The 21,121-nt window shown below is 33.5% G+C and overlaps 1 protein-coding gene and 1 long non-coding RNA gene across 2 annotated transcripts; one reads left to right on the forward strand and one right to left on the reverse strand.

Moving 5' to 3' along the window:
• The first annotated feature begins 2,311 nt into the window (after positions 1-2,311).
• On the forward strand, positions 2,312-3,724 carry LOC128197930 (uncharacterized). The gene is made up of 5 exons (XM_052880804.1): positions 2,312-2,322; positions 2,403-2,623; positions 2,706-2,867; positions 2,945-3,049; positions 3,118-3,724. Coding segments are annotated over exons 2-5 (351 nt in total). The 5' UTR covers positions 2,312-2,322; positions 2,403-2,621; the 3' UTR covers positions 3,200-3,724.
• Positions 3,725-13,747: 10,023 nt separating this feature from the next.
• On the reverse strand, positions 13,748-20,768 carry LOC128197973 (uncharacterized). The gene is made up of 2 exons (XR_008250738.1): positions 20,547-20,768; positions 13,748-14,092 (listed from the first exon to the last, which is right to left on the reverse strand). It is a non-coding gene; the product is annotated as an uncharacterized LOC128197973 (long non-coding RNA).
• Between the last annotated feature and the right edge of the window lie 353 nt (positions 20,769-21,121).

The raw sequence follows: 21,121 nt of genomic DNA on the forward strand, positions 1-21,121 counted from the left end.
ATGAAATTGTTATAGTTTTGGTAATGTATGGTATGATTTTTGCTATAGTTTTGGTAATGTGTGTTGTAGTTCTTGTATTATTTATAAACCTTAAAATATTATTTATGTAATATTTAGGAATATGGATCGAAATTGGATTAATTTACCACGTATTAGTGCTGAGTACGAGAGAGGTGTAGAGGAATTTATACAATTTGCGCAACGTAATGAGGGGAGAACTGATGATGAAGTGAGGTTTAGATGTCCTTGTGTGAACTGTTTGAATGGGAGAAAGTTGAACGCAACTCAAATTAGAGAACATCTTATATGTGATGGTTTTCTAAGATGCTATACAACATGGATCTGGCACGGCGAAGAAATTGATTTTCCCACTGACTCTCAAAGTGTAAATTGATTTTCCCACTGACTCTAGTTGACGATGATTTACATGCAATTCGGTCAGATCATGATGAGGGAATATACATATGATGAATCCATATCTTTATGTATGAATTTTCAATTTCTGTATACATTTCCTATGATTACTATTACATGTTTTGTTAATTTATATGATATTACATAAGTCTTGAAATAAAATTTAATGTTGTTATTTATTTTGACAGATATATGGCTGATCATCCACATTCTTCAGGGGATGAGGCTCCCCCAACCAAAATCACTAGAGGACCCACTAGGATGAAACAACTATTGATGAGGAAAAATAGTGGTGAAAGAACTCCGGTGAATGTGAATGTCACCACGGGTGTGGCAACTGGCCCCTATGCAGATGACTTCCGATCATACCTTGGAGTAGTGGCACGTGATAAGATTAGCATTCTCATTCCATCTTTTGATCATGTGTCCGAGGGTGATCGGAACATTATTTGGCAAGATATATTGGTAAGTTAGTTAATAGCATTTGAATTATAATTTGTTTATATTGATAATTTTGTACTAATACAACTTTATTATGTTTTTTTCAGATGACATTTGACATTCCAAATGTCCCAACACTTAGAAATAAGTGTTTGTCAACTGTTGCAGAAAATTTCAGAAACTTTAAAAGCAAGTTGACATCAAGGTACATCTTTGGACACCTTAATCATAAAAGTCCATGTAATGCATATAAGTCCATTGATGAGGAGACTTGGCGGGTTTTTAAAGAGAGCCGGATGTCAGAGGAATGGCAGGTTAGTGTAGTTCATATTATTCAATTCCTCATTAACAAATATATATCATATGAACTCATTAATTAATGTGTATGTGACAGGCAATTAGAAGCAAAGCACAAGGAACAAGTGCTAAGAACAAAAACCCACACCTATTATCTCGTGGTGGGTATAGGAAGCTTGAGGAGAAAATCCTCAAGCAAAAGGCAGATGCTATACCACCATCTCAGAGTGGTAGCCCTCCTCAGCCTCCTTCTCCACCGTCTAGACATGAGAAATGGAAGTTGGCCCGTATGCGACCATCGGGCACCTACTCTTCCGACACTGCACGAGAGATTTCTGAAAAAATTGTAAGTTATCACTGTTCCTAAAATAATAAATATTGTCATTATACATACTACATTAAACTATTTAAAGAATAATGGTGTTTTGTAATGTTACAGGACGCCTTGGTTGAGAAGAGCTCCCAAGGCCAATTCACTCCAGAGGGTCGCCAGGATATTCTTGCTGCTGCAATTGGACGACCTGAGCACCCTGGACGTGTTCGTGCTGCAGGTCCTGGAGTAGGAATTACAGATTATTTTGGGAGCTCTTCTCGTCAGCATTCATATTCATACAGCGATACACAAAGGATGACAGAAGAGATCACAAAAAAGGTCCGACAAGACCTTATGCAGGAGATCAGGGCCGAGGTGAGGGCTGAATTCCAGATGCTATACCAGGAGCAGTTTCAGAGCATGCGCCCGGTGCAGTCTCCTATAGAGGAACATGTTATCCCTCCCCCTCCCACAGGTAAACTTAATAAACATTAATGTGCAATTATTTCTATCTCTTGTATAATCTAACATTTACTCTGACAGGGAGAAGCGGCAAAGGAAGTTGTTCCGCATCAGCCATCCCAGAGGATGACATGGACGATGGTAGTCCATGTCTGCTATACATTTTAGAAGATACTGAGATGGTGCTGGTAGCTCGTGGAACAGAGTTTAGGTCAGCGACTGTATGTCATGGTATGCAACTATTAGAGGATGAGGTGAAGGTCTCAGTGGATGAAATGATCATGCCAGATGCCTCGGTTCCACTGTCCACGGAAGAGATTTTCACTGTCGAACAAGCATATAAGTCGTTTATCACTTGGCCTAAATTTTTGGTTAAAGCAGTTTCTGACCCCTCGGTATGAAATTCTTCTTTACACTTCTCAATTTTAAAGGTTTTTGATGTCAAAACTTATCTTATCTTTTCATGTAACAACAGACGCAGGAACAACAGAAGATTCCTCTATCTGAGGATGACCCTCTTTCTTCATTGCATCTACTTGCTGACATCCTTGATGATAAGCCTTTGGAGGTTCAGTATGATGCTAATGTATTTGGGCATGGCTCTGAGGTCCCAATATACCTTAATAGCCAAGATGTCCGTGAGCTTGCGTCGGGAACACAAGAGTTGAATATTTCAATTATTCAACTATGGACGATGTAAGTCTATGACCAATTATTTATATATAAAATTGATTTATATATCAAGTATCCTTATATCAAAGTTAATTTTTGATTTCAGGTATATGTCTGGGGTCACTAATAAGTTGGGGCGTTCTGATGATTATGGATTCATTGATCCCCAAGACATTCATGAATCAAATGATTTTGATCATATCAACATGAGAATGATAAGCAGTTTTCGAAGGGGCAAGAAAATATACTTTTTGCCTTATATATCCGGGTAAGTGAACTTTGTTAACATAATAATGTTCCATATGTGATTTTAATATTTAATAGTTACGTTATTATGAATTTCAGGCGCCATTGGCAACTTCTTGTTATGTCTGTGCAAGACAACTATGCTTTGTGGTTCTGCTCATTGCACAGGCCTCCTCCCACACAACTCAGACAAGCAATTGATTGGTAAGAACCTCAATGTTTGGACTTTCTTTGTTATATAACTGAATGCTAAAACATTTTTTTATATATAGTTCTATTCCAGCAAGTATGATGATGGACGGGAGATCAATTGTTAAGAGTAGAAAGATTGCTTGGATTTCTCTCAAGGTTTGACATATGCTAAAGTCATACTTTGTTATAATTGTTTTATAACAAATGTTATTCACTAACTATTATCAACTGTGATGATATATTGTAGTGTAACAAACAAAATGGGTCATATGAGTGTGGATACTATGTAATGTATTGGATGACCCATATTGTTCGTTCTCACATCACAAGAAGCTGGGAAACGGTAATATTTAACTTTAACAAATTTTGATTTTTTAACAAATGTTGAATTCATATACACTAATTAAAATGAATTGTCTTTTGCAGAGATTCAAGACTACTACACCAGTTCCTGAGAAGTCACTACTATTCATTAGGAACGCTGCTGCGAAGTATATAGTTAGATTATACAATAGCTCTTAGATTTAGATTTAAACAATGCATTTGATTAGATAGAATTTTCTTAGACTCTCTACTTTATTTGATGTTGAAATACATTTGAACATGTGTTTGTTATGTTGAAATTGAATTTCTGTAAATGTTTTTATATGCAGGTCTGTTTTTGTGGTAGTGGATATCACAAAAACAGACCTGCAATTTTAAAAAACTGCAGGGGAATATGCCGCGGTTCTAACCACAACCGCGGCATATAAGGGGAATATGCCGCGGTTCTAACCACAACCGCGGCATATAGTGCTTCGTTTTTTTTTTAAAAACGAGACATATGGCCGCGGTTTTGACACTAACCGCGGCATACTCGTCGGCCTATATGCCGCGGTTGAACCGCGGCATATAGTGCATTTTTCAATTTTTTTTTTAATTTTTTTTTTAAAAAAAAATGAATTTAGGCAGCGGTTCCCTTTACAACCGCGGCATATTCCGCCGCCTATATACCGCGGTTAGAACCGCGGCATAAAGTGCCTGACTTACTATCGCGGCTGAATATGTCGCGGTTCAAGAACCGCGACGTATAGTGAAAATCAACCGCGGTAAAAACCCCTCGCTGCACTAGTGAAGGGTTTAGGAGTTTTTTTATTTTTTTAGTTTTGAGAATGAAAATTATTCAAATACCTTTGACCTTAAAACTTAGAATCCATAATATATGTAGGTAGTTTTGTCTACTAAAACTCAATAAACATTGCTAAAATGTATCAATTGAAAAAAGAGTGTGGACAACGAACTCATAGGTTTACTTGTTTACCCACTGTTTCTCAATGTATTGAATTTCTAAACTTATTTATTTCTCCATATTAAAAATATGGACAACTACTTTTATGAATGGACCACAAATACTTTTTTTTTAACATTGATGTTAAGTTTATTTAATGATTTTATTTTCATAAAAAGTAGGATAACAAAAAGATTGTACTTTGCAGATATCTACGTTTAAAATTTGTATCGGATTAGTCGCTTACTTATAAAGGGAGAGATTATCATATCCGATAATAATTATTAATATTTTTCTGCAGTATTTTTTTTTTTTCAATTAGTGTGGTGACCAAAATAAAATCACCCAGGAAAAGAAATATTAAAAAAAATCGTTTAAAATTTAACTTTATATATTTTTATGTTTTTATTTAAACATATGAAAATTGAACTTATTTTGCAAAATATTAATTTTTTAAAATTGACATTTTATAGAAACTCATTTAAATTTTTCTTTTAAAAAATTAAAAATATTTATATTAATATTTTATTGAGTAATTTAAATTTGAATTATAATTAAAAAATAATTTTTTATCTAATTTAAATATTTATTTTTAAATAATTATGTTATATATATATATATATATTCATTTATATTTATATGTTTTTAGTTTATATATATATATATATATTTATAATAAGTTTCGTGGAGCAAACTTATGGTATTTCTTGGAACAAACTTGTGTTATTGTGACATGTACTAGCCTTTGGCTTGTGTTATTACGCGTAGAAGATGTATTCATTAGCCTTTGGCTTGACTTTTGTGTGTTATTACGCATGGAAGATAAAGGAGAACGCGAAGAGGACTTTTGTGGCTGTGAATTTCGACGAATTTGTATGAGTGACTCTAACTGAATTATTGCTTGGGGAAGTCAATTGCTGGAACTTAATATTGACGCACCTTGACATTGATAGAATTATATGCATGCTAATATATTTATGACACCCACCTAATTATTGGACTTCATTTTTCCTATAAAAGATATTGTTTAAAAACGCAGACTTTGACTCATGAGAAATCATAAGTCTTTTTTATCTTTTCTATATAGTTTCTGCAACTTATCATTGATTAGAAGACATTATATATGTATATGACATTGAGTTTTATTTCACAGAAAACATTTAACACTACTTTTAACCAAAAATTTTAAAAGAATGAATCTATGAATCTTTTATTTTAATATGATAATTCCATGCATTTGATATCGCCTTATTGCAATTAAAGAAGTATTCTGAGAATTGAAACATTAACACAGAACCCAAAGAGAAGAACTGTTTCTAGAAAATTATATTCAAAGGTAGAATAATAACAATAAAAGTAATTAAAATAAAATAATTATAAATATAAAAATAAAATAATTAAGATAAAAATAATTAAAATACAATAATAAAAAATATAAATATAAAATGTTTAAAATAAAAATAATAACAATAAAAATAAAATTATATTAAATAAAATATTTAATATATTTAAATATATTAAATTATATTAAAATATTAAATTAAATTAAATAATTATTAAAATTTAAATAAAAAACAAAATTTTGAAACAATTATTTATCGAATATCAAATAAAATTATATTAAATAAAATATTTAAATACATTTAAATTATATTAAAATATTAAATTAAATTAAATTAAATATTATAAAATTTAAATAAAAAAAAACTTTAAAAACAATTATTTATCGGATATGAATATCCGTAACATAACTTATCAAATTTTGTATATAATTTTTGTTTTTTTTTAAACTTTAATAGTTATTGAATTTAATTTAATATTTTAATATAATTTAATATATTTAAATATATTAAATGTGATTTTAAATATTATTTTTATGCTCATTATTATTATTCTTATTTTAGTTATTATTATTTTAATTTTTTTAATAAAATTATTATAAAAGTATAAATCATATTTTAATAATTATTAAAATATAAAAATATAATTAATAATATTATAATTTTTATTTATATTCAATATTTATTAAATTTTAATTAAAAAACAAAAAGTGTTAGTATATTTTACGGATTTTAATATCTGATAAACAAGTTTTTAAAATTTTAGTTTTTATTTAAAATTTAATAATTATTTTATTTATTTTAATATTTTAATATAATTTAATATATTTGTCTATAGTAAATCAAATTTGTTATTATTATTTTTATTATTTTTCTTTTTATTTTTGTTATTTTATTTTTATGTTTTTAATATAACTATTATTATAATATAGATCATATTTTAATAATTATTAAAATATAAAATTATATTAAATAATATTTAAATTTTAAATTAAATTAAATTATTATTAAGGTGGTGAAGAGTGTTTTTAATAAGAAAGAGAAGAAAGTGGAAAAATATTTATTGAAGTTAAAAATGAAAGTTTTGAAAAAGTTGGAGGTGTAGGATGAGATATTAGAAGGTTAAAAATGAAATTTTTGGAAGTGCAGGATGAAATGTTGAAGGTGTTGGGTAAAACACCCCCAACTAATTTCATAACAGGCCCAAGCCCAATTGCGCTAAATGCGAAGCAGAAGGCGCAAAAAAGGAATCAATGTGTCGATTTGAATCTTTCTCTTTTTCTAATGGATTTCTTCGAACTAAAAAAGAAGAAGAATATACTTAATTTAGTGAACTATCTTCTCATTGATGTATTGCTTTCATCGAGATCGAAGCCGAATCACAATGTAATTTTCTTGTTTCTGAATGGACTTTTTCAATTCTTTTAGGTTTCTTTTCTACTCTGAGTAAAGATATGCCCGATTTGGAAAGAGATGTAAATGGAAGACCAACAACACCATACAAGACATAAAATGTTTACAAATGGAAGAGATTTCACGTTCCTAATTCTTTTATTTTCCTACTACAGGTGGGACAAGTGACTCTTATATTTTGCTTATAGTTTAATTCCTTATTCCTACAATTTTGGATGTCAACAATGTTGTATTATTGTACTCCCTTCCTATATGAAGAATATATCAAAATAATCTAGACCATTATGTATCATTTTGTTTAGTGGGGAGAAAAAAAATTAGTGAGGCAAATTAAAGTCATTTGAAAGAAGGGAAAAGTCAAGTAAGAGTACAAAGGAAGAGAGAAAGTCTTCTCCGCATAACACAAAACCTGCACTGGTATTTTCGTTGTTATGAAGTCATTCCAGTTGGATCGGGCTGATTTTTGGACAGTGGGTTCTAGACATATGATTCTTCATTATGACAATTCGGATCGTCAATTAGAGGTCTAATTTGGGAGAAAACATCCTCGCATCAGCAACTCTGTTTTGGATAATTTTCATCTTCTTTGTTATCATTTGTAAGCATTTATGCTTAGTTGGTTTGGTTCATTCAAAACCTCTCATTTGATATTTTTATTGGAGACTCTTTTGTACCCTATTATTAATCATAGTGTATTTTTCTTTGGTTGGGACGACTCATGGTTTTTATCTTTGTATTGAGGGTTTTCCACGTTAAAATTGTTAGTATATCTTTGTTCTTTGGATTATGTTTTTGTTCTATTTATTTAGTACTTCTCGTAGATTCTCGCAAGAAGGAGAATTGATTTTTCGCCACGTTATTACTCTTTCTTAAGTTGTACTTTTTTTAGCCCTTTTCCCATCAAACAATTGAATGACATTTAAAAGTACAAGCCTAAGATTTGAAAAAGTTTAATTCTCTGTTTGTTTCGGTAGATTATATTAACATGGAAGAACAAGTTTCATTTGTCTTTGTTTCAAGCAATTAGAATAGGTTGACGAGACAGAAAATAAGGGAGGAAATGGAAAGAGGTTCTCGTTATACTGAAGAAAGAAGACGAGAAAAACAACTCAACAAATGTGAGATTATATAATTGTCCTCCGTTTTCAATCGTGTTTTTGACTCTCTTCTCACCTCACTTTCGTCGTGCAAGCAGAGCTGCATATGTAAGGAATTGTGACAAATATTCCTGCCACACATTGAATGCACACAATGAAGATTCATTGGCCTTTTCACAATGGAGGTAGATGAAGTTTTGAATTCGCCATTATAAAACTATGACTCTGGTGGTTGTGTTGCATTCTAAGTGTGGATACTTGTTATGATTTATTCGTATTTAGTTTTAGTAAATAAGAAATCTTCTATAATCTTTTTTTTCATTTCTCTTTATATTTAATATTAATTTAAAAATATTCTATGAGGTCTATTTTAGAAGAGAGGATTACAAAATACAAGCAAGTAATTTTAAGTAAAGAAATTTATCATAAACTTTCTTGTCTTGATATTTTGACATGGTATCAGAGATTGGTCTCTGAACCATAGTCTTTTCTTGGGTTCTAGTGTTGTTTCTTATAGGTATCTTGGGGTTGGAGTAAACACTTACGAATAATAGTTTTTTCTTGGGTTCTAGTGTTGTTTTGTGGGTATTTTGGGGTTGAAGTAAACACCTGTTGTGGATGATCAGATCTTCTACCGTCATCTTCTTTTGGTTTTGATTCGAAAAGTTTCGTGAATTTGCTACGTTGCCATCTTCATACCCAACACATAGGTTTGTAAGGTTGGTGTTGTCTACCTAGCCATCATGTTCCTTTTGACTTCATATAGCACACAAGTTTGTGCATTTGGTGTTGTCTACTCGACTAGTCAAGCTTCTTCAAGGAAAATCGAGCTCTTACCAGTAGTTCGAGCTCTTACCCAACTGTCCAAGCTTCTACCTGATAGGTCGAGCTTCTACTTGTCAGTTCGAGCTTCAATCTAGACCTGACAAGCCAAGCTTCAACTCGACAACACATGATTTTTCTATATTTTTTCATCATGTCTTATGATAAATATGAATCATATCTTGTTCGTTTTAATGGCAAGAATTATGCTGCTTGGGAATTTCAATTTAAGCTCTTTGTCAAAGGAATATAATTATGGGGTCATATTGATGGCTAAGTTCCAGCACTTATCGGAGTAGCGGATTTGGAAAAATGGGAAAGCAAAGATGTCAAAATCATGTCTTGGATTCTTAGCTTGGTGGAGCCAAATTTATTCTTAATCTTATGCCTTATAACATTGTTAAGGACATGTGAGGTTATTTGAAAAATGTTTATCATCAAGTTAATGTCGTTCGAAGATTTCAATTGGAGTATGAGATAACCATTTTCACACAAGGGAATCCATCAATTTAGGAATATTATTTTGGTTTTCAAAATCTATGGGCTGAATATTCAAATATTATTAATGTGGGTATTTCTGGTGAAGTCTTAGTTGTTGTTCAAGCTATGCACAAGACTAGCAAGCGAGATCAATTTTTGATGAAGCTATGATCTGCTTTGAAGCTACTCGTTCCAATATGATGCCCTATGCCTCATTTGGATGAGTGAGCTTCTTCGAGAGGAATAAGAAATCACAACAGATGCAGTGATGGAACAACATATCAATTCTATTATTCCTGGTGTTGTGGCCTATGTCGCCCAAGGAAAGAATAAGACTATCGATATGTGTTTTGTCCAATGCTACAATTGCAAAGGATTTGGTCATCTTGCGGAGGATTGTCCATAAAAATTATGTAACTATTACAAGCAACAAGAGCATATCATCATAGCTTGTCCCACTTGCCTTGAAAGAAGTAATGCATTGCTTATCATGCCTATGTTGGTGCTTTGAGTTCTGTTACATTGCCCACTCCAACTTTTGTTCTTACACCTTATGCAAACACTCCAGAAATGGTACAACAAATGATTATGTCAGCTTTGGCCTAACCTAGCTTGAGAATGTTGCTATCAGATCGCCAAAAAATTAATTAAAATTTATTTTAATTAATTTAAAATAAAAATAATAATTAATTAAACAATAATCTGTGAATAACTGATGATGAATCTATTTTGAAAAAAAAAACAATAGAATTAGTCTATTTTATTATAATCATTTTAAAGTCTTTTATTATTTGTTATTTCATTAAATTTACATTTATATCCATTATGATATATTTTTACTGTTTTTTTTAGTATTTTTGTAAGAATCAATTATTGAAAAACAATTTCATATTTGTTGGGATATGACTAAGGTTAACTTAACCCTATTGTTAACTACTAACTTGACAATGACAAAGTTGCCTTGATTAAGTAGTGGTATAATTTGATAGCGTCAAAGATAATGTATCACTTATTAATAAATGTTTGAAACCTAACAATCTATCACTTATTAATAAATGTTGAAACCTAATATAATCTGTTAGTAGTAAATTATAATTAAAACTAGAACTAAAAACCATAAAAACATGCATTTACAAATAATCAATTAAACCAATACATTATCAATTATATTTTTCTTGCAACACAATTAGAAAATTACATTCCCGGTTAGAAATGTTTTTTCATTTTTCATAAAATCTAAGTTTTAGAAAACATTTCTTTTTCTCTTTTTAAGTTCATTTTAAGTATCATTTCAAAGTCCCGATTAGCACTTGGTGTGATGTATAAAAGAATAAAACAAAGAAATTTAACTCTAAACTTGAGTTTTCATCATCTTCAAAATATCATCATAAGCTTGAGGTTGGTCATGAATAACAACCACTTCATGTACCTATTATCATAAATTGAATAGTTAGTTTTAAAATCACCTAAAACAATTTATGTCTTTAAAATTGTGCTTTATTACACCTAAATGCCATGAAGTTATATCAAAATTTTTAAGTTTTGTCCTTTTTTTGGTTCATTTTTATTTATATTACTCAGAAATTTGATGAAATGGGACACTAATTTGAATCCTTCTGCACTATCCTAAAACATTACCTCAAGAACCATAAAAGTATTAGTACTTTAAATGTAATTCAATAAATAATATTATGTAATTTTTTAATATAAACAAATTGAAATTATCAATAAATAAAATATGTTGGTAAATATTGTCACTGTATTAACAAATTTTGGTTGTTTTGTCAGTAAATATTGTGATTTAGTTATTTTTTCGTTTTTCTTTTTCTTTTTCATTTTTTACTTTTTTTTCTTTTCTCCTGTTCAATGTTGATAATGAATTTATTGCTGGAATGTAAAAGAATCATCTTCAACATTAAAGAAAAAAAGCATATAAATTATATATGGTACCGTGACTAGTACATTTAAAGGAAATGACACCGGTTAAATTCGCTAATAGGCACCGGTTTTTGAACCGAGGACGAGGTAAAAAGTGATCAACTTTATGCCTCGGTTCTGGAACGAGACAAAAAACGGTACGATTCGGCCTCGGTTATCAGAACCGAGATTGTTCTTCTCCTTCTACTGCCTCGGTTGGAGGCTAAACCGAGGCAGTAGGGTCTTTTTTTTTATTTTTTTTTTCGTTATGCATTATCAGTAGGGTTTTTGAACAAGGAGAGAACTCAGATTAAGCAAAACCTTCACCCCTCTTTTGTAGATCTGAACACATTAGCTTGCTTTGAAAATGATGGCAAATTAACACAGGAATTTAATTTTGGTGCCTCAAGCAAATTAACACAGAAAAATTAACACAGGCAACATCAGATCTGACCCTAATTTTACCCCAATCTCAGATTCAAAGAAGCAAGTAAAACAAAATCTCATATTCGAAAAACCCTAATCTGACCCTAATTTTACCCCAATCTGACCCTAATCTCAGATTCGCACCACCACCATCAACATCAGAAAAACCCTAATCTGACCACCACCACCACCATTATCATCGCCGCCACCATTGACGCACCACCACCGCTTGCTCTTCCCTCCAGAGGCGACGCACTCGCAGGAGATTTTGGAGACCGAGAGAGCGACGGAGCGAGCCAGCGAGAGAGTGACGGAGCGAGACCGAGGGGAGAGAGGCGCGAGAGCGAGAGGGAGGCGAGGTGAGGGGAGGCGAGAGCGAGAGGGAGGCGAGGTGAGGGGAGGGAGGCGCGAGAGCGAGAGGGAGGCGAGGTGAGGGGAGGGAGGCGCGAGAGCGAGAGGGAGGCGAGGTGAGGGGAGGGAGGCGCGAGAGCGAGGGAGGCGAGGTGAGGGGAGGGAGGCGCGAGAGCGAGGGAGGCGAGGTGAGGGGAGGGAGGCGCGAGAGCGAGGGAGGCGAGGTGAGGGGAGGGAGGCGCGAGAGCGAGAGGGAGGCGAGGTGAGGGGAGGGAGGCGCGAGAGTGAGGGTAGGTTTTCGTTCAAATTGGGGAAAATATTTAGGGAAATAAGAGGGTTATATGCCTCGGTCCTTCTGGCTCGAGGCAGTAGAGGCTGATACGCCTCGGTCCCTCCTACCAACCGATGCAGTATACCTCTTTTTGGCACCGGTTTTTCTTAACCGTGTCAGAAACCACTAATTAGGCACCGGTTGCTTTCACAACCGAAGTAGTAACCCTTTTTGGCACCGGTCAAGTCTGAACCGAGGCCTATAAGGTCTTGTTAATTACAAAACTGCCACCGTGTCTGAATAGACAGCGATTTAATGTAAATCGAGGTATATTGTGCGAGTTTAAAAGTACATTTTGTACTAGTGCGTTTGAGAAGGAGAAAATAAGGATGAAATCTTATTAAGAGCTGTAGTTCTAAAGGATAATAATAAAGACACTTTCAAAATTGTTAAAAGACTCAGGGCTATTGAATAAGCATATCAAGGAGAACTTTCTCAAAGGTTTTTTTTATTATTATTATTATCATTGTCGGTTATTCAAATTAAAATGAATGGTCTCATATAGTATGAGAAAATGTGTAGTTTAAAATCTATTGATTAAATGTCAGCATTTTCTATAACCTACAAAAGCAACTCTGGCTCATTTGTAAAGAGTGATGATAATACAAAATTCATTTTCTTTTCCAATTTTGTCTTATTAGTATTAAAAAAACAATGATAATTTCTTCCATTATCATTATTTTAACATTATTAAATGTAAATGGATCTCTCCCTTCATCTTTTGGATTAAATGCAATATTGCGACTTCCTTTTAGTGATACAAGCCTTCAAAGACGAAACTATTGTCTCTTGAAATCGTATATATGCAAATAGAGAAAATTCATTCTTTATTTCATTTACTAGTCATTTATCTCCTTTGTAGGGCAGAAAATTCATGTTTAAATAAATTAATCAACTTTGACTTTTCTCTTAAATAATTCTTTATTTGGTTATATTATCCGTCTAATTACATGGATTCCGATTATTTTAAAAAGTCGACCCAATACACTTTCTTTACAAAAATACAAACCTCGAAACACTTTCAATAGAGACATATACACAAATTTTTTTTTTCAATCACTAATTAATTTTAAATATACAATATTATATTTAAATACAATAAAAAAAATTATTTTTCTTTATAAAAGACGTCACTCTAAGAAAGACCATTTTGAAGTTTACTTGGATTCTTGATTTTTAACATAATTGAGGAGATAAAAAACATAAAATGTTTTAAACTTGTTTCATATATATACACATAGAAATAAAAGCACGAGAAGAGAAAAATGAGGAGGCGAAAGTATATATAATAGTGAGACAAACACACAAAACAGGAGACAAAGTCGGAGACGCATAAGAGTGAGTTGAATGACGAAGTGAAATTGAGTTGTTTATTAGCAACAAACAGATAGCAAAACATACTTAAAAAGTTGTGACATGCACATAAGATTGTGATGAAAACAGCAAGATGGAGTTTTGATTTGACAGAGTATTATATCAGATCCTTTCTTGAAGATTTGGCTGCATTGGCTGCACACGAAAGGCAAATGGCATATGGGAATTGTAATCCCTCACACTCTGATCAAACCCGTTCTCCACTTCTCTTGCTCCTTCCACTGCCAAACGTTGTTGCTGTTCAAATAACACAATACACCATCAATTAAATGGCCATGCACAAATTTTAACCTTTTTCATAAGAGAAAAACAAAACATAAATTGGACTGTTATGCAATAAAAATATGCCATGAATGGGTGATTCTTTTTCCTATTTATTTTACTTCATTTACGTATATTATGCAGGATATTTAAAGTTATTGTTAAGAATTCAAGAGAAGTAAGATGGACCAAGTTTTACTACATAGATTTGTTGTCTTAATATTTTAGGTTACAAATGGTGTCTTGATCTTTTATATAAATTTATAATTAAAAGAATAATTTTCAAAATATTAAAAATTATTAAAAGGATTGATATATGGTTTTTATGTTCAAAATGACAACAAAACACTCTTTTAATATTTTCAATTTCCACGATTATGAAACTATTCCTTAAACATGAAGTTGACAACAGTTTTACTAAATGAAGAAAAAAAAATACCATGTCAAAAATTGCAATATGCAAATGCTGCTTGTGTATTTCTATATGGAAACATTTAAAAATTGCTGGAGAGATAGAGCACGGATTATAAACCTAATATATTAGACCATGGTTATATAAATATTATCTAAAATTTAATATTGGTAACGTTTAAATTGGGTAATAAAATTTAGTTAATGGAGTAGCAAATAAACTACACGAGTTTACAAATGAAGTTCTACCTTTAGAACTATCGTATTACGCTTCAAGATCGGTAAGTCATAATCTTTAAACAATTTATTTTCCATTGACCCATTTGAAGAAATATTACATATACAAGTAGGCATCCACTATGTGGTGAATAATTATGTATTCCATTTTTTATGCAATAAAGTTTTTAATCTAATTGCTGTTAATATTAAGGAATGATAAAGTTTGTCAATTAAGTGTGCCTCCTATCTTATTCAAAATTTTCAAAATGATAATTTGGTTTCATGGAATTTAAGATTTATGTCTTTACATTGTGTTTTACTCTTGGGAAGGTAATTCTTGTACTAATACTTTTGGTAATCTTGAAGTTTTCCATGCATGAGCAAAATTTTCACTGCTTTGATATGATATATAGTTTTATTAGTTATGATATTTTTCAAAATAAAAGTTATCTTTTTATTTTGTACAACTGTTTCCATAGATTTTGATCAATATTTAGACAGTCCTTTTGTAAGGCTATAATAGAACACTAGTCGAATCTAATACATGACATTGAAGAAAACCACATTAAAGGTTTTATCTTCTTTTATTCACTTATATATATATATACTGTTTTTGAGGTGGGGATATTGGACAAAATAACAACAGAAGCAGAATGTATTAGTTTATTTTTTCTATTTAAGTAAACTCCCTATATGGTAATACAATGGTTATCACATATAAATCGTGGTTTTAATGGTAATCTATAAGTCTCTAAAAAAAATTGTAATCTATAACTCATTGGGGTCACAACATAAAAGTTTTTGGACACATTAAAACCAGATTACGGCCATAAATGTGGTGACACATGAACTTCCTTTTCATTCAATTTCTCAATATTAAAGTTTCTTAACCATAACCTCACTTTAGAACAACTCTATAATGTGTGCCTTGCCTAAACAAACATTATTAAATCCTCTCTTAATTTATTCAATGAGTTGATGAGATAATTTTACAGTTAATTTTGTATTATCAGATGTGACTACAAAAAAGGCTTGCTAAACCTTGAATTCTCAAAATGCCAAAAGTTCTAAGTAGTATAGTTTTAGAATGGGGTGTAGCTGAGCGGTCTGTTACTGGAATGGTGCAGCTGGGGTGTAGCTGAGCGGTGGCGATGCTGATGTGGCAAATTTGGTCTATTTAGGGCTGAAACTCGGATGGCTTTGCATCTTTTTTGACCCAGATTCTTTCATTTGGAGCACTTGGAGGTGAGCTAGGAGCTGTGGGAACCGTCCATCTTCTTCTTTAGGTCTTTTTTGTTCTTCCATTTCCATCCTTGTTGTAAGCTCAAGCTCTCCATTCATGGAGACCTAGTTGCATTGTTTTGGGGTATTGATGCAACCACCAAACTCTTATGTATTACTTCTGATTTGAATGTATTTGATGCTTCTATCATGATTACTAGTATTTTGTTCCTTCTCTTAAAGCTTGTTGTGACATTGCTATCCATGACATGATTTTAGGGTTTTCTTGATGTTGGGAAATATTGTGTGAACCTAGAACTGGAAGAAATTACCCAAAGGGAATTGTATCTAGGGATACAACTTGAACTTTTGGTTGTCTTAGGTCTCAAGTCTTAAAGCGGATTAACTTGTTAGGTTTTCTAAGGAATTGGAGCTTAATAAGGAAGTCTAGGCTCTCTCTACCAAGGGATTGGGTTTGAGTAAATTAGAAGATTGACATTAGTAAGTAAATGAAGAAGGTGTAAATTTGCATGCATCAAAGTGAAGTAGGTGAAATCATACCCCAACAATATCAATTCATATCACTTCTAATCTTATCTGTTTCCAAGTGTTTGAGTCATTAAAGATCGCTTTTACTATTTACGTTTCATCGTTACTTTAATTCAATAAAAACCCAAATTATGGAACCATTCTTTAGTCTAAAGTAGTTAGAAATCACACGATTGTTTGGTGACACGAGTCTCTTGGGAAGCGATATCCGGTCTTACTGGTTTTATTACTTGAATGATTCGGTACACTTGCCGAAATTTCCTTAACATGCAAAACTAAAGAATTTAAAGAAAAACCTAAAACTATCCTAATTCTAGACAATTAAGAGCAAAGAGAAGCTAAGAAGGACTCCTAAACACAAAAAAATATGTAAATTTGGAGAGTGATGCGAGTGTCGCGACCCGTCAAATTTGTTTGCACGAAAATATGCAGTATAACTAGGAAGTGACTCCTAGGTCGTCTCTCAAGGACCAAATTTTTTTGTCGGTTCAGTCTCAAATTTTCACACGAGGGGGGGGGGGGGGGTTTGTGATTTTTGGTTTGACACTGAAAAATAAATTAAAACTGGAATTTAAATAAGACAGAAGTAAAATAAAATTAAAGTGGACTGGAAATTAAATTAAACACAACTGAATTTAAAAACACTGAAATAAATTTTAATGACGGTAAAAACAAGCGGTAAAAGACGGTAAAAACGGAAAAGGGAAAATTACACAGTGTTTGAAATTAAAATACTGGAACTGTAAACATGCATAAAACGTAACAGTAGACGGTAAAATAAAGAGAGTTTAGAAAATGGTAAATTCATAAAACGATAATTTCAGAAAATGATAAATGAAAATAAATTTCAACTAACATCAATTGAGAATTGCAGAATTGAAAATTCAATTAAAATTCAATTTTGAAACTAGAAACTAAAACAAGCACAAAACCTCCCCATAGGGGAGGAGGAAGCAAGAACGTAAACTCCTAACTCTACTCCTAAAATCTACTCCTTTGCTTCTCTGATGCTGCTGCCATTTATAGCCACTCTATGGAAATCCTTCTTCAATTCAGCAATTTGGGTTTTGTCAGCCCGTGATCTTCCAGTTTTGTTTTTGTCTAGCTTCCTGACTTTTCCAAAATGAGCAAAAAGGTGGGCCCTTCACTTGTCTTATGCTTCAATTTGTTGCCACACACTTCTTCATCTCTTCTCGGAAATGGTTTGCTGACGTGGGCTCCTCTCCCTTGTGCTTTCTTCAAAGCTGCTGTCTGAGAAATCCCTTGTTGGACGTGCAACTTCTTTTGCCATCACATGCTGCTTCCCTTCATAGAAAAAACCGTGAGCTACCTCATTGTTGGGTGTCTTCTTCTTCAAGTGCGTGAAGGCTTTGTTGCTGCTAGTGGTGCTTCTCAAAGGCTGGACGGTGAGCTGCTGGATGTGCTGGACCAGTTTCATCTCTGAGGTTGGCTGCATCATGCTGGACGTTGCCTCCCTTCTTCATGTTGCAGCTGCTCAAGCTATCATGGCCGTGAACCAGCTCTTCACTCTGCTGAACTTGCATTAGTTGTTGGTGCTGGACGGTGCAGCTGGCTTCTTCAAAGTGTTGGACGTGAAGACCTCTTTCTTTGCTGCTGGTCTCTTTGTAGTTCTCATGCACACTCGCTGCTCAAAGCTGGATACGTTGTTGCTGGAACGCTGCCAAACCAGGCAGTAAAAACTCCATAAATGCTGGACCAAGCTTCCCTTTGCCGGACTGTGCAGGTTGCTTCTTTGCATGTGGCTGCTGCTGGACCGTGTGAAGGTTGGTGGATGCATGAAGATAGCACGTCCCAGCTCTTCCCAGACCGGACGCTGCTGCACCTTAAAGAAAATTAATTCCCTGCAAGAAAAACCATGAGCTTTCAATTGTTGTGGCTGCTACGTGTGGATAGATGGAGGCGCGGACTGGTGCTCCAGCCGTGACACCATCTCTTTTGCCGTGAGATTGCTGGGAGCTTGAAGTGTTTATGCTGCCACTGCCCAAACTGTCATGGCCGTGTATTTTCTTCCATGTTTGAAGTGCTCCAGCACTTCATGAAGCCGTGAGCTTCTTTGAATGGAAAAGCACCGAGAGTAATCAATATTCTGCATGAAGCCAAAGTGAATACCATGTCTTTCTATGTGGGCCGTGTGATGTCTCTACATATTTTGGTTTCTCCTCTAATGGTGGCCCCTACATGTTGTCTCCCACTTAAAGATAAACAATACTCTTCATTTGTTTTGCCTTGAATGCTTCTTCACGTGCCATGCTTGATTTCAAAAACAATATTCCCATGGAGCCCCCACTTTTATCTATGCTTTTCAATTTGGATTTTGGACACATTCATTCAAATATTTTTGACAAGATAAATGCTCTTTGTGTATCCAATTGCCGTGTGATGTGTGGGGTGCAATACAGAGAATCGATTGTTCTCTCTTTCACGTGGAATGGGTCATCAAATAGGCCATGAAACAATTAAATGTGCTTCTCCGAATCAAACAAATCGATGTGTGGTGTGTATGGTTTCTAGACGAATATTACTTCTTAAGAATTCTAAGAAGTATAATAACACACTGTGCAAATGAATATCCTTCCAAATGTCCCAAATTGTATTTCCAATATGACAAACTAAAAAGATAAAGGAAAAGAAAGACTCAATCTACAAAGGAAAAGTGTAACGTCGTCGCACGCTTAACCATGGAGTTCTTATGAGTCAGGCTACCGAAAAGCAAATGCATTTGGTGATATGAGTAGCCAAATCAATCCCTTTAAGCTATCCTTCAACCGTATAGTCCCATTCCTATACAGTCTCCAGATCCCTCTCATTCCGGTGTATGCTCGATTCGTCCATGTGTCCCTTCCACTTGAAGCTTGCCAGGAGCCGCTCATTGTCTGTGCCCCTTGCACCATGCCTCTTGCACCGGCGTCACTCCCCGCCCTCATCTCAGTGCCCGGGTGTCACATGCCTACCAGCTTCCGTCTGGTTCGTCCTCGAACCACACCGTACTGGGAGAGGCTAGGCTCTAATACCATCTGTAACGTCCCGGCAACTTACAGGGACCATCGACTGCCCCCACAGATCACCACAAGGCTTTTCAGTGTGCTTTGTCCTCACTTGCACACTTTCTGGGAAAACTTCCCAGAAGGTCACCCATCCCAGAATTACTCCAGGCTAAGCACGCTTAACCATGGAGTTCTTATGAGTAGCCAAATCAATCCCTTTAAGTTATCCTTCAACCGTTGATGCGCGGGTCGCACCGCACACAAAAATATTGCAATTAAGAATGCAGTATAACAAGGAAGTGACTCCTAGCACGAAGTGTGGGGGGGGGGGGGGGGTGTTTTGAAAGTTTTTGGTTGCAATGAAAATTAAATTAAAAATTAAATAAAACAGAATTTAAAACATTGAAGTAAAATTAAAAGCAGTAAAAACAAATGGTAAAAGACATCAAACTAAACTAAAAGAATGCAAAATTCATCAGGACATTGAAAAATAAAACGCTGGAACAGTAAACGTGCAGAAAACGTAAAACATTGAGCGCGAAAGTAAAAACATCAGTAAAAATAAACCGTAAAATAGTAAAAACGAATTTAAAACAGTAAAAACGAAATTGATACATTAAAAACGAAATTACAGCAGCATAAAACAGTAAAAATAAATCTAGAACAGTAAAAACGAAAATTCAAAAAAACCAAAATACAGAAAACGAAAATACAGTAAACAATAAATATAAAAAACAGTAAAAACAGAAAACAGTAAATTTCCAAAAACCGTAAAAACAGTAAAACGAAATTACAGTGAATAATTGTAAATGATATAATCAACATGAAGTAATTATATAGCAATAGAAATTAAATTGCATAAAAACATAACACAAAAATTAAAATAGAGCAGAAATTAAATTACAGCAGTAAAATAAAAATAGTAAAATAAATCTGGAAATTTAAAAACAGAAATTGAAACCAAACTTTGCATTGAATTTAAATTGTGCATGAAATTATTACAACAAAGAAATTAAAATTGGAACCTAATTTGCACACTGCTCAACCATAGCCTTCCATCACTGTACTGTGCGTTCTCCTCTCCTGTAGCGTCCAGCTGCTGTCCAGCCCTCTGCTGGAAAATGTCCAGCTTCTTCTCAAGACCTCTATTTACTCTACACAGCTGCTGGAACTCCTCCTCTCCACACCTCCAACTCTCTTTTCTCTTCACATACCATCTCCCTTATTATAGCCTTGATTTCCTCCCATTGAACTCTCCACCTAGTTGCAAAATGATGATGAATTCCTTAGTGGATGGAGCCCTTAAGGTAATGCATGGAGCACTTAAGGTAAATGAGCACTCAAGGTAATGGAGCACTTAAGGTAATGGAGCACTCAAGACAATGGAGCACTTAAGGTAATGGAGCACTCAAGGTAATGGAGCACTCAAGACCTTACCTCTTCCCTTTGTTGGACTGACACAGAGGAGTAAAACATTTACTGGGAACAACACATAATGAATTTGAACAAATTAAAAACTATAAATGAAAATAGACATCCAGACGAAACTATGAAAAAAAATTGCATAGAAAACGGATAAGAATTGAACTGAAACGAAGAC

The sequence above is a fragment of the Vigna angularis genome, chromosome 7 (genome assembly GCF_016808095.1).
Source record: "Vigna angularis cultivar LongXiaoDou No.4 chromosome 7, ASM1680809v1, whole genome shotgun sequence".
Taxonomy (NCBI): domain Eukaryota; kingdom Viridiplantae; phylum Streptophyta; class Magnoliopsida; order Fabales; family Fabaceae; genus Vigna; species Vigna angularis.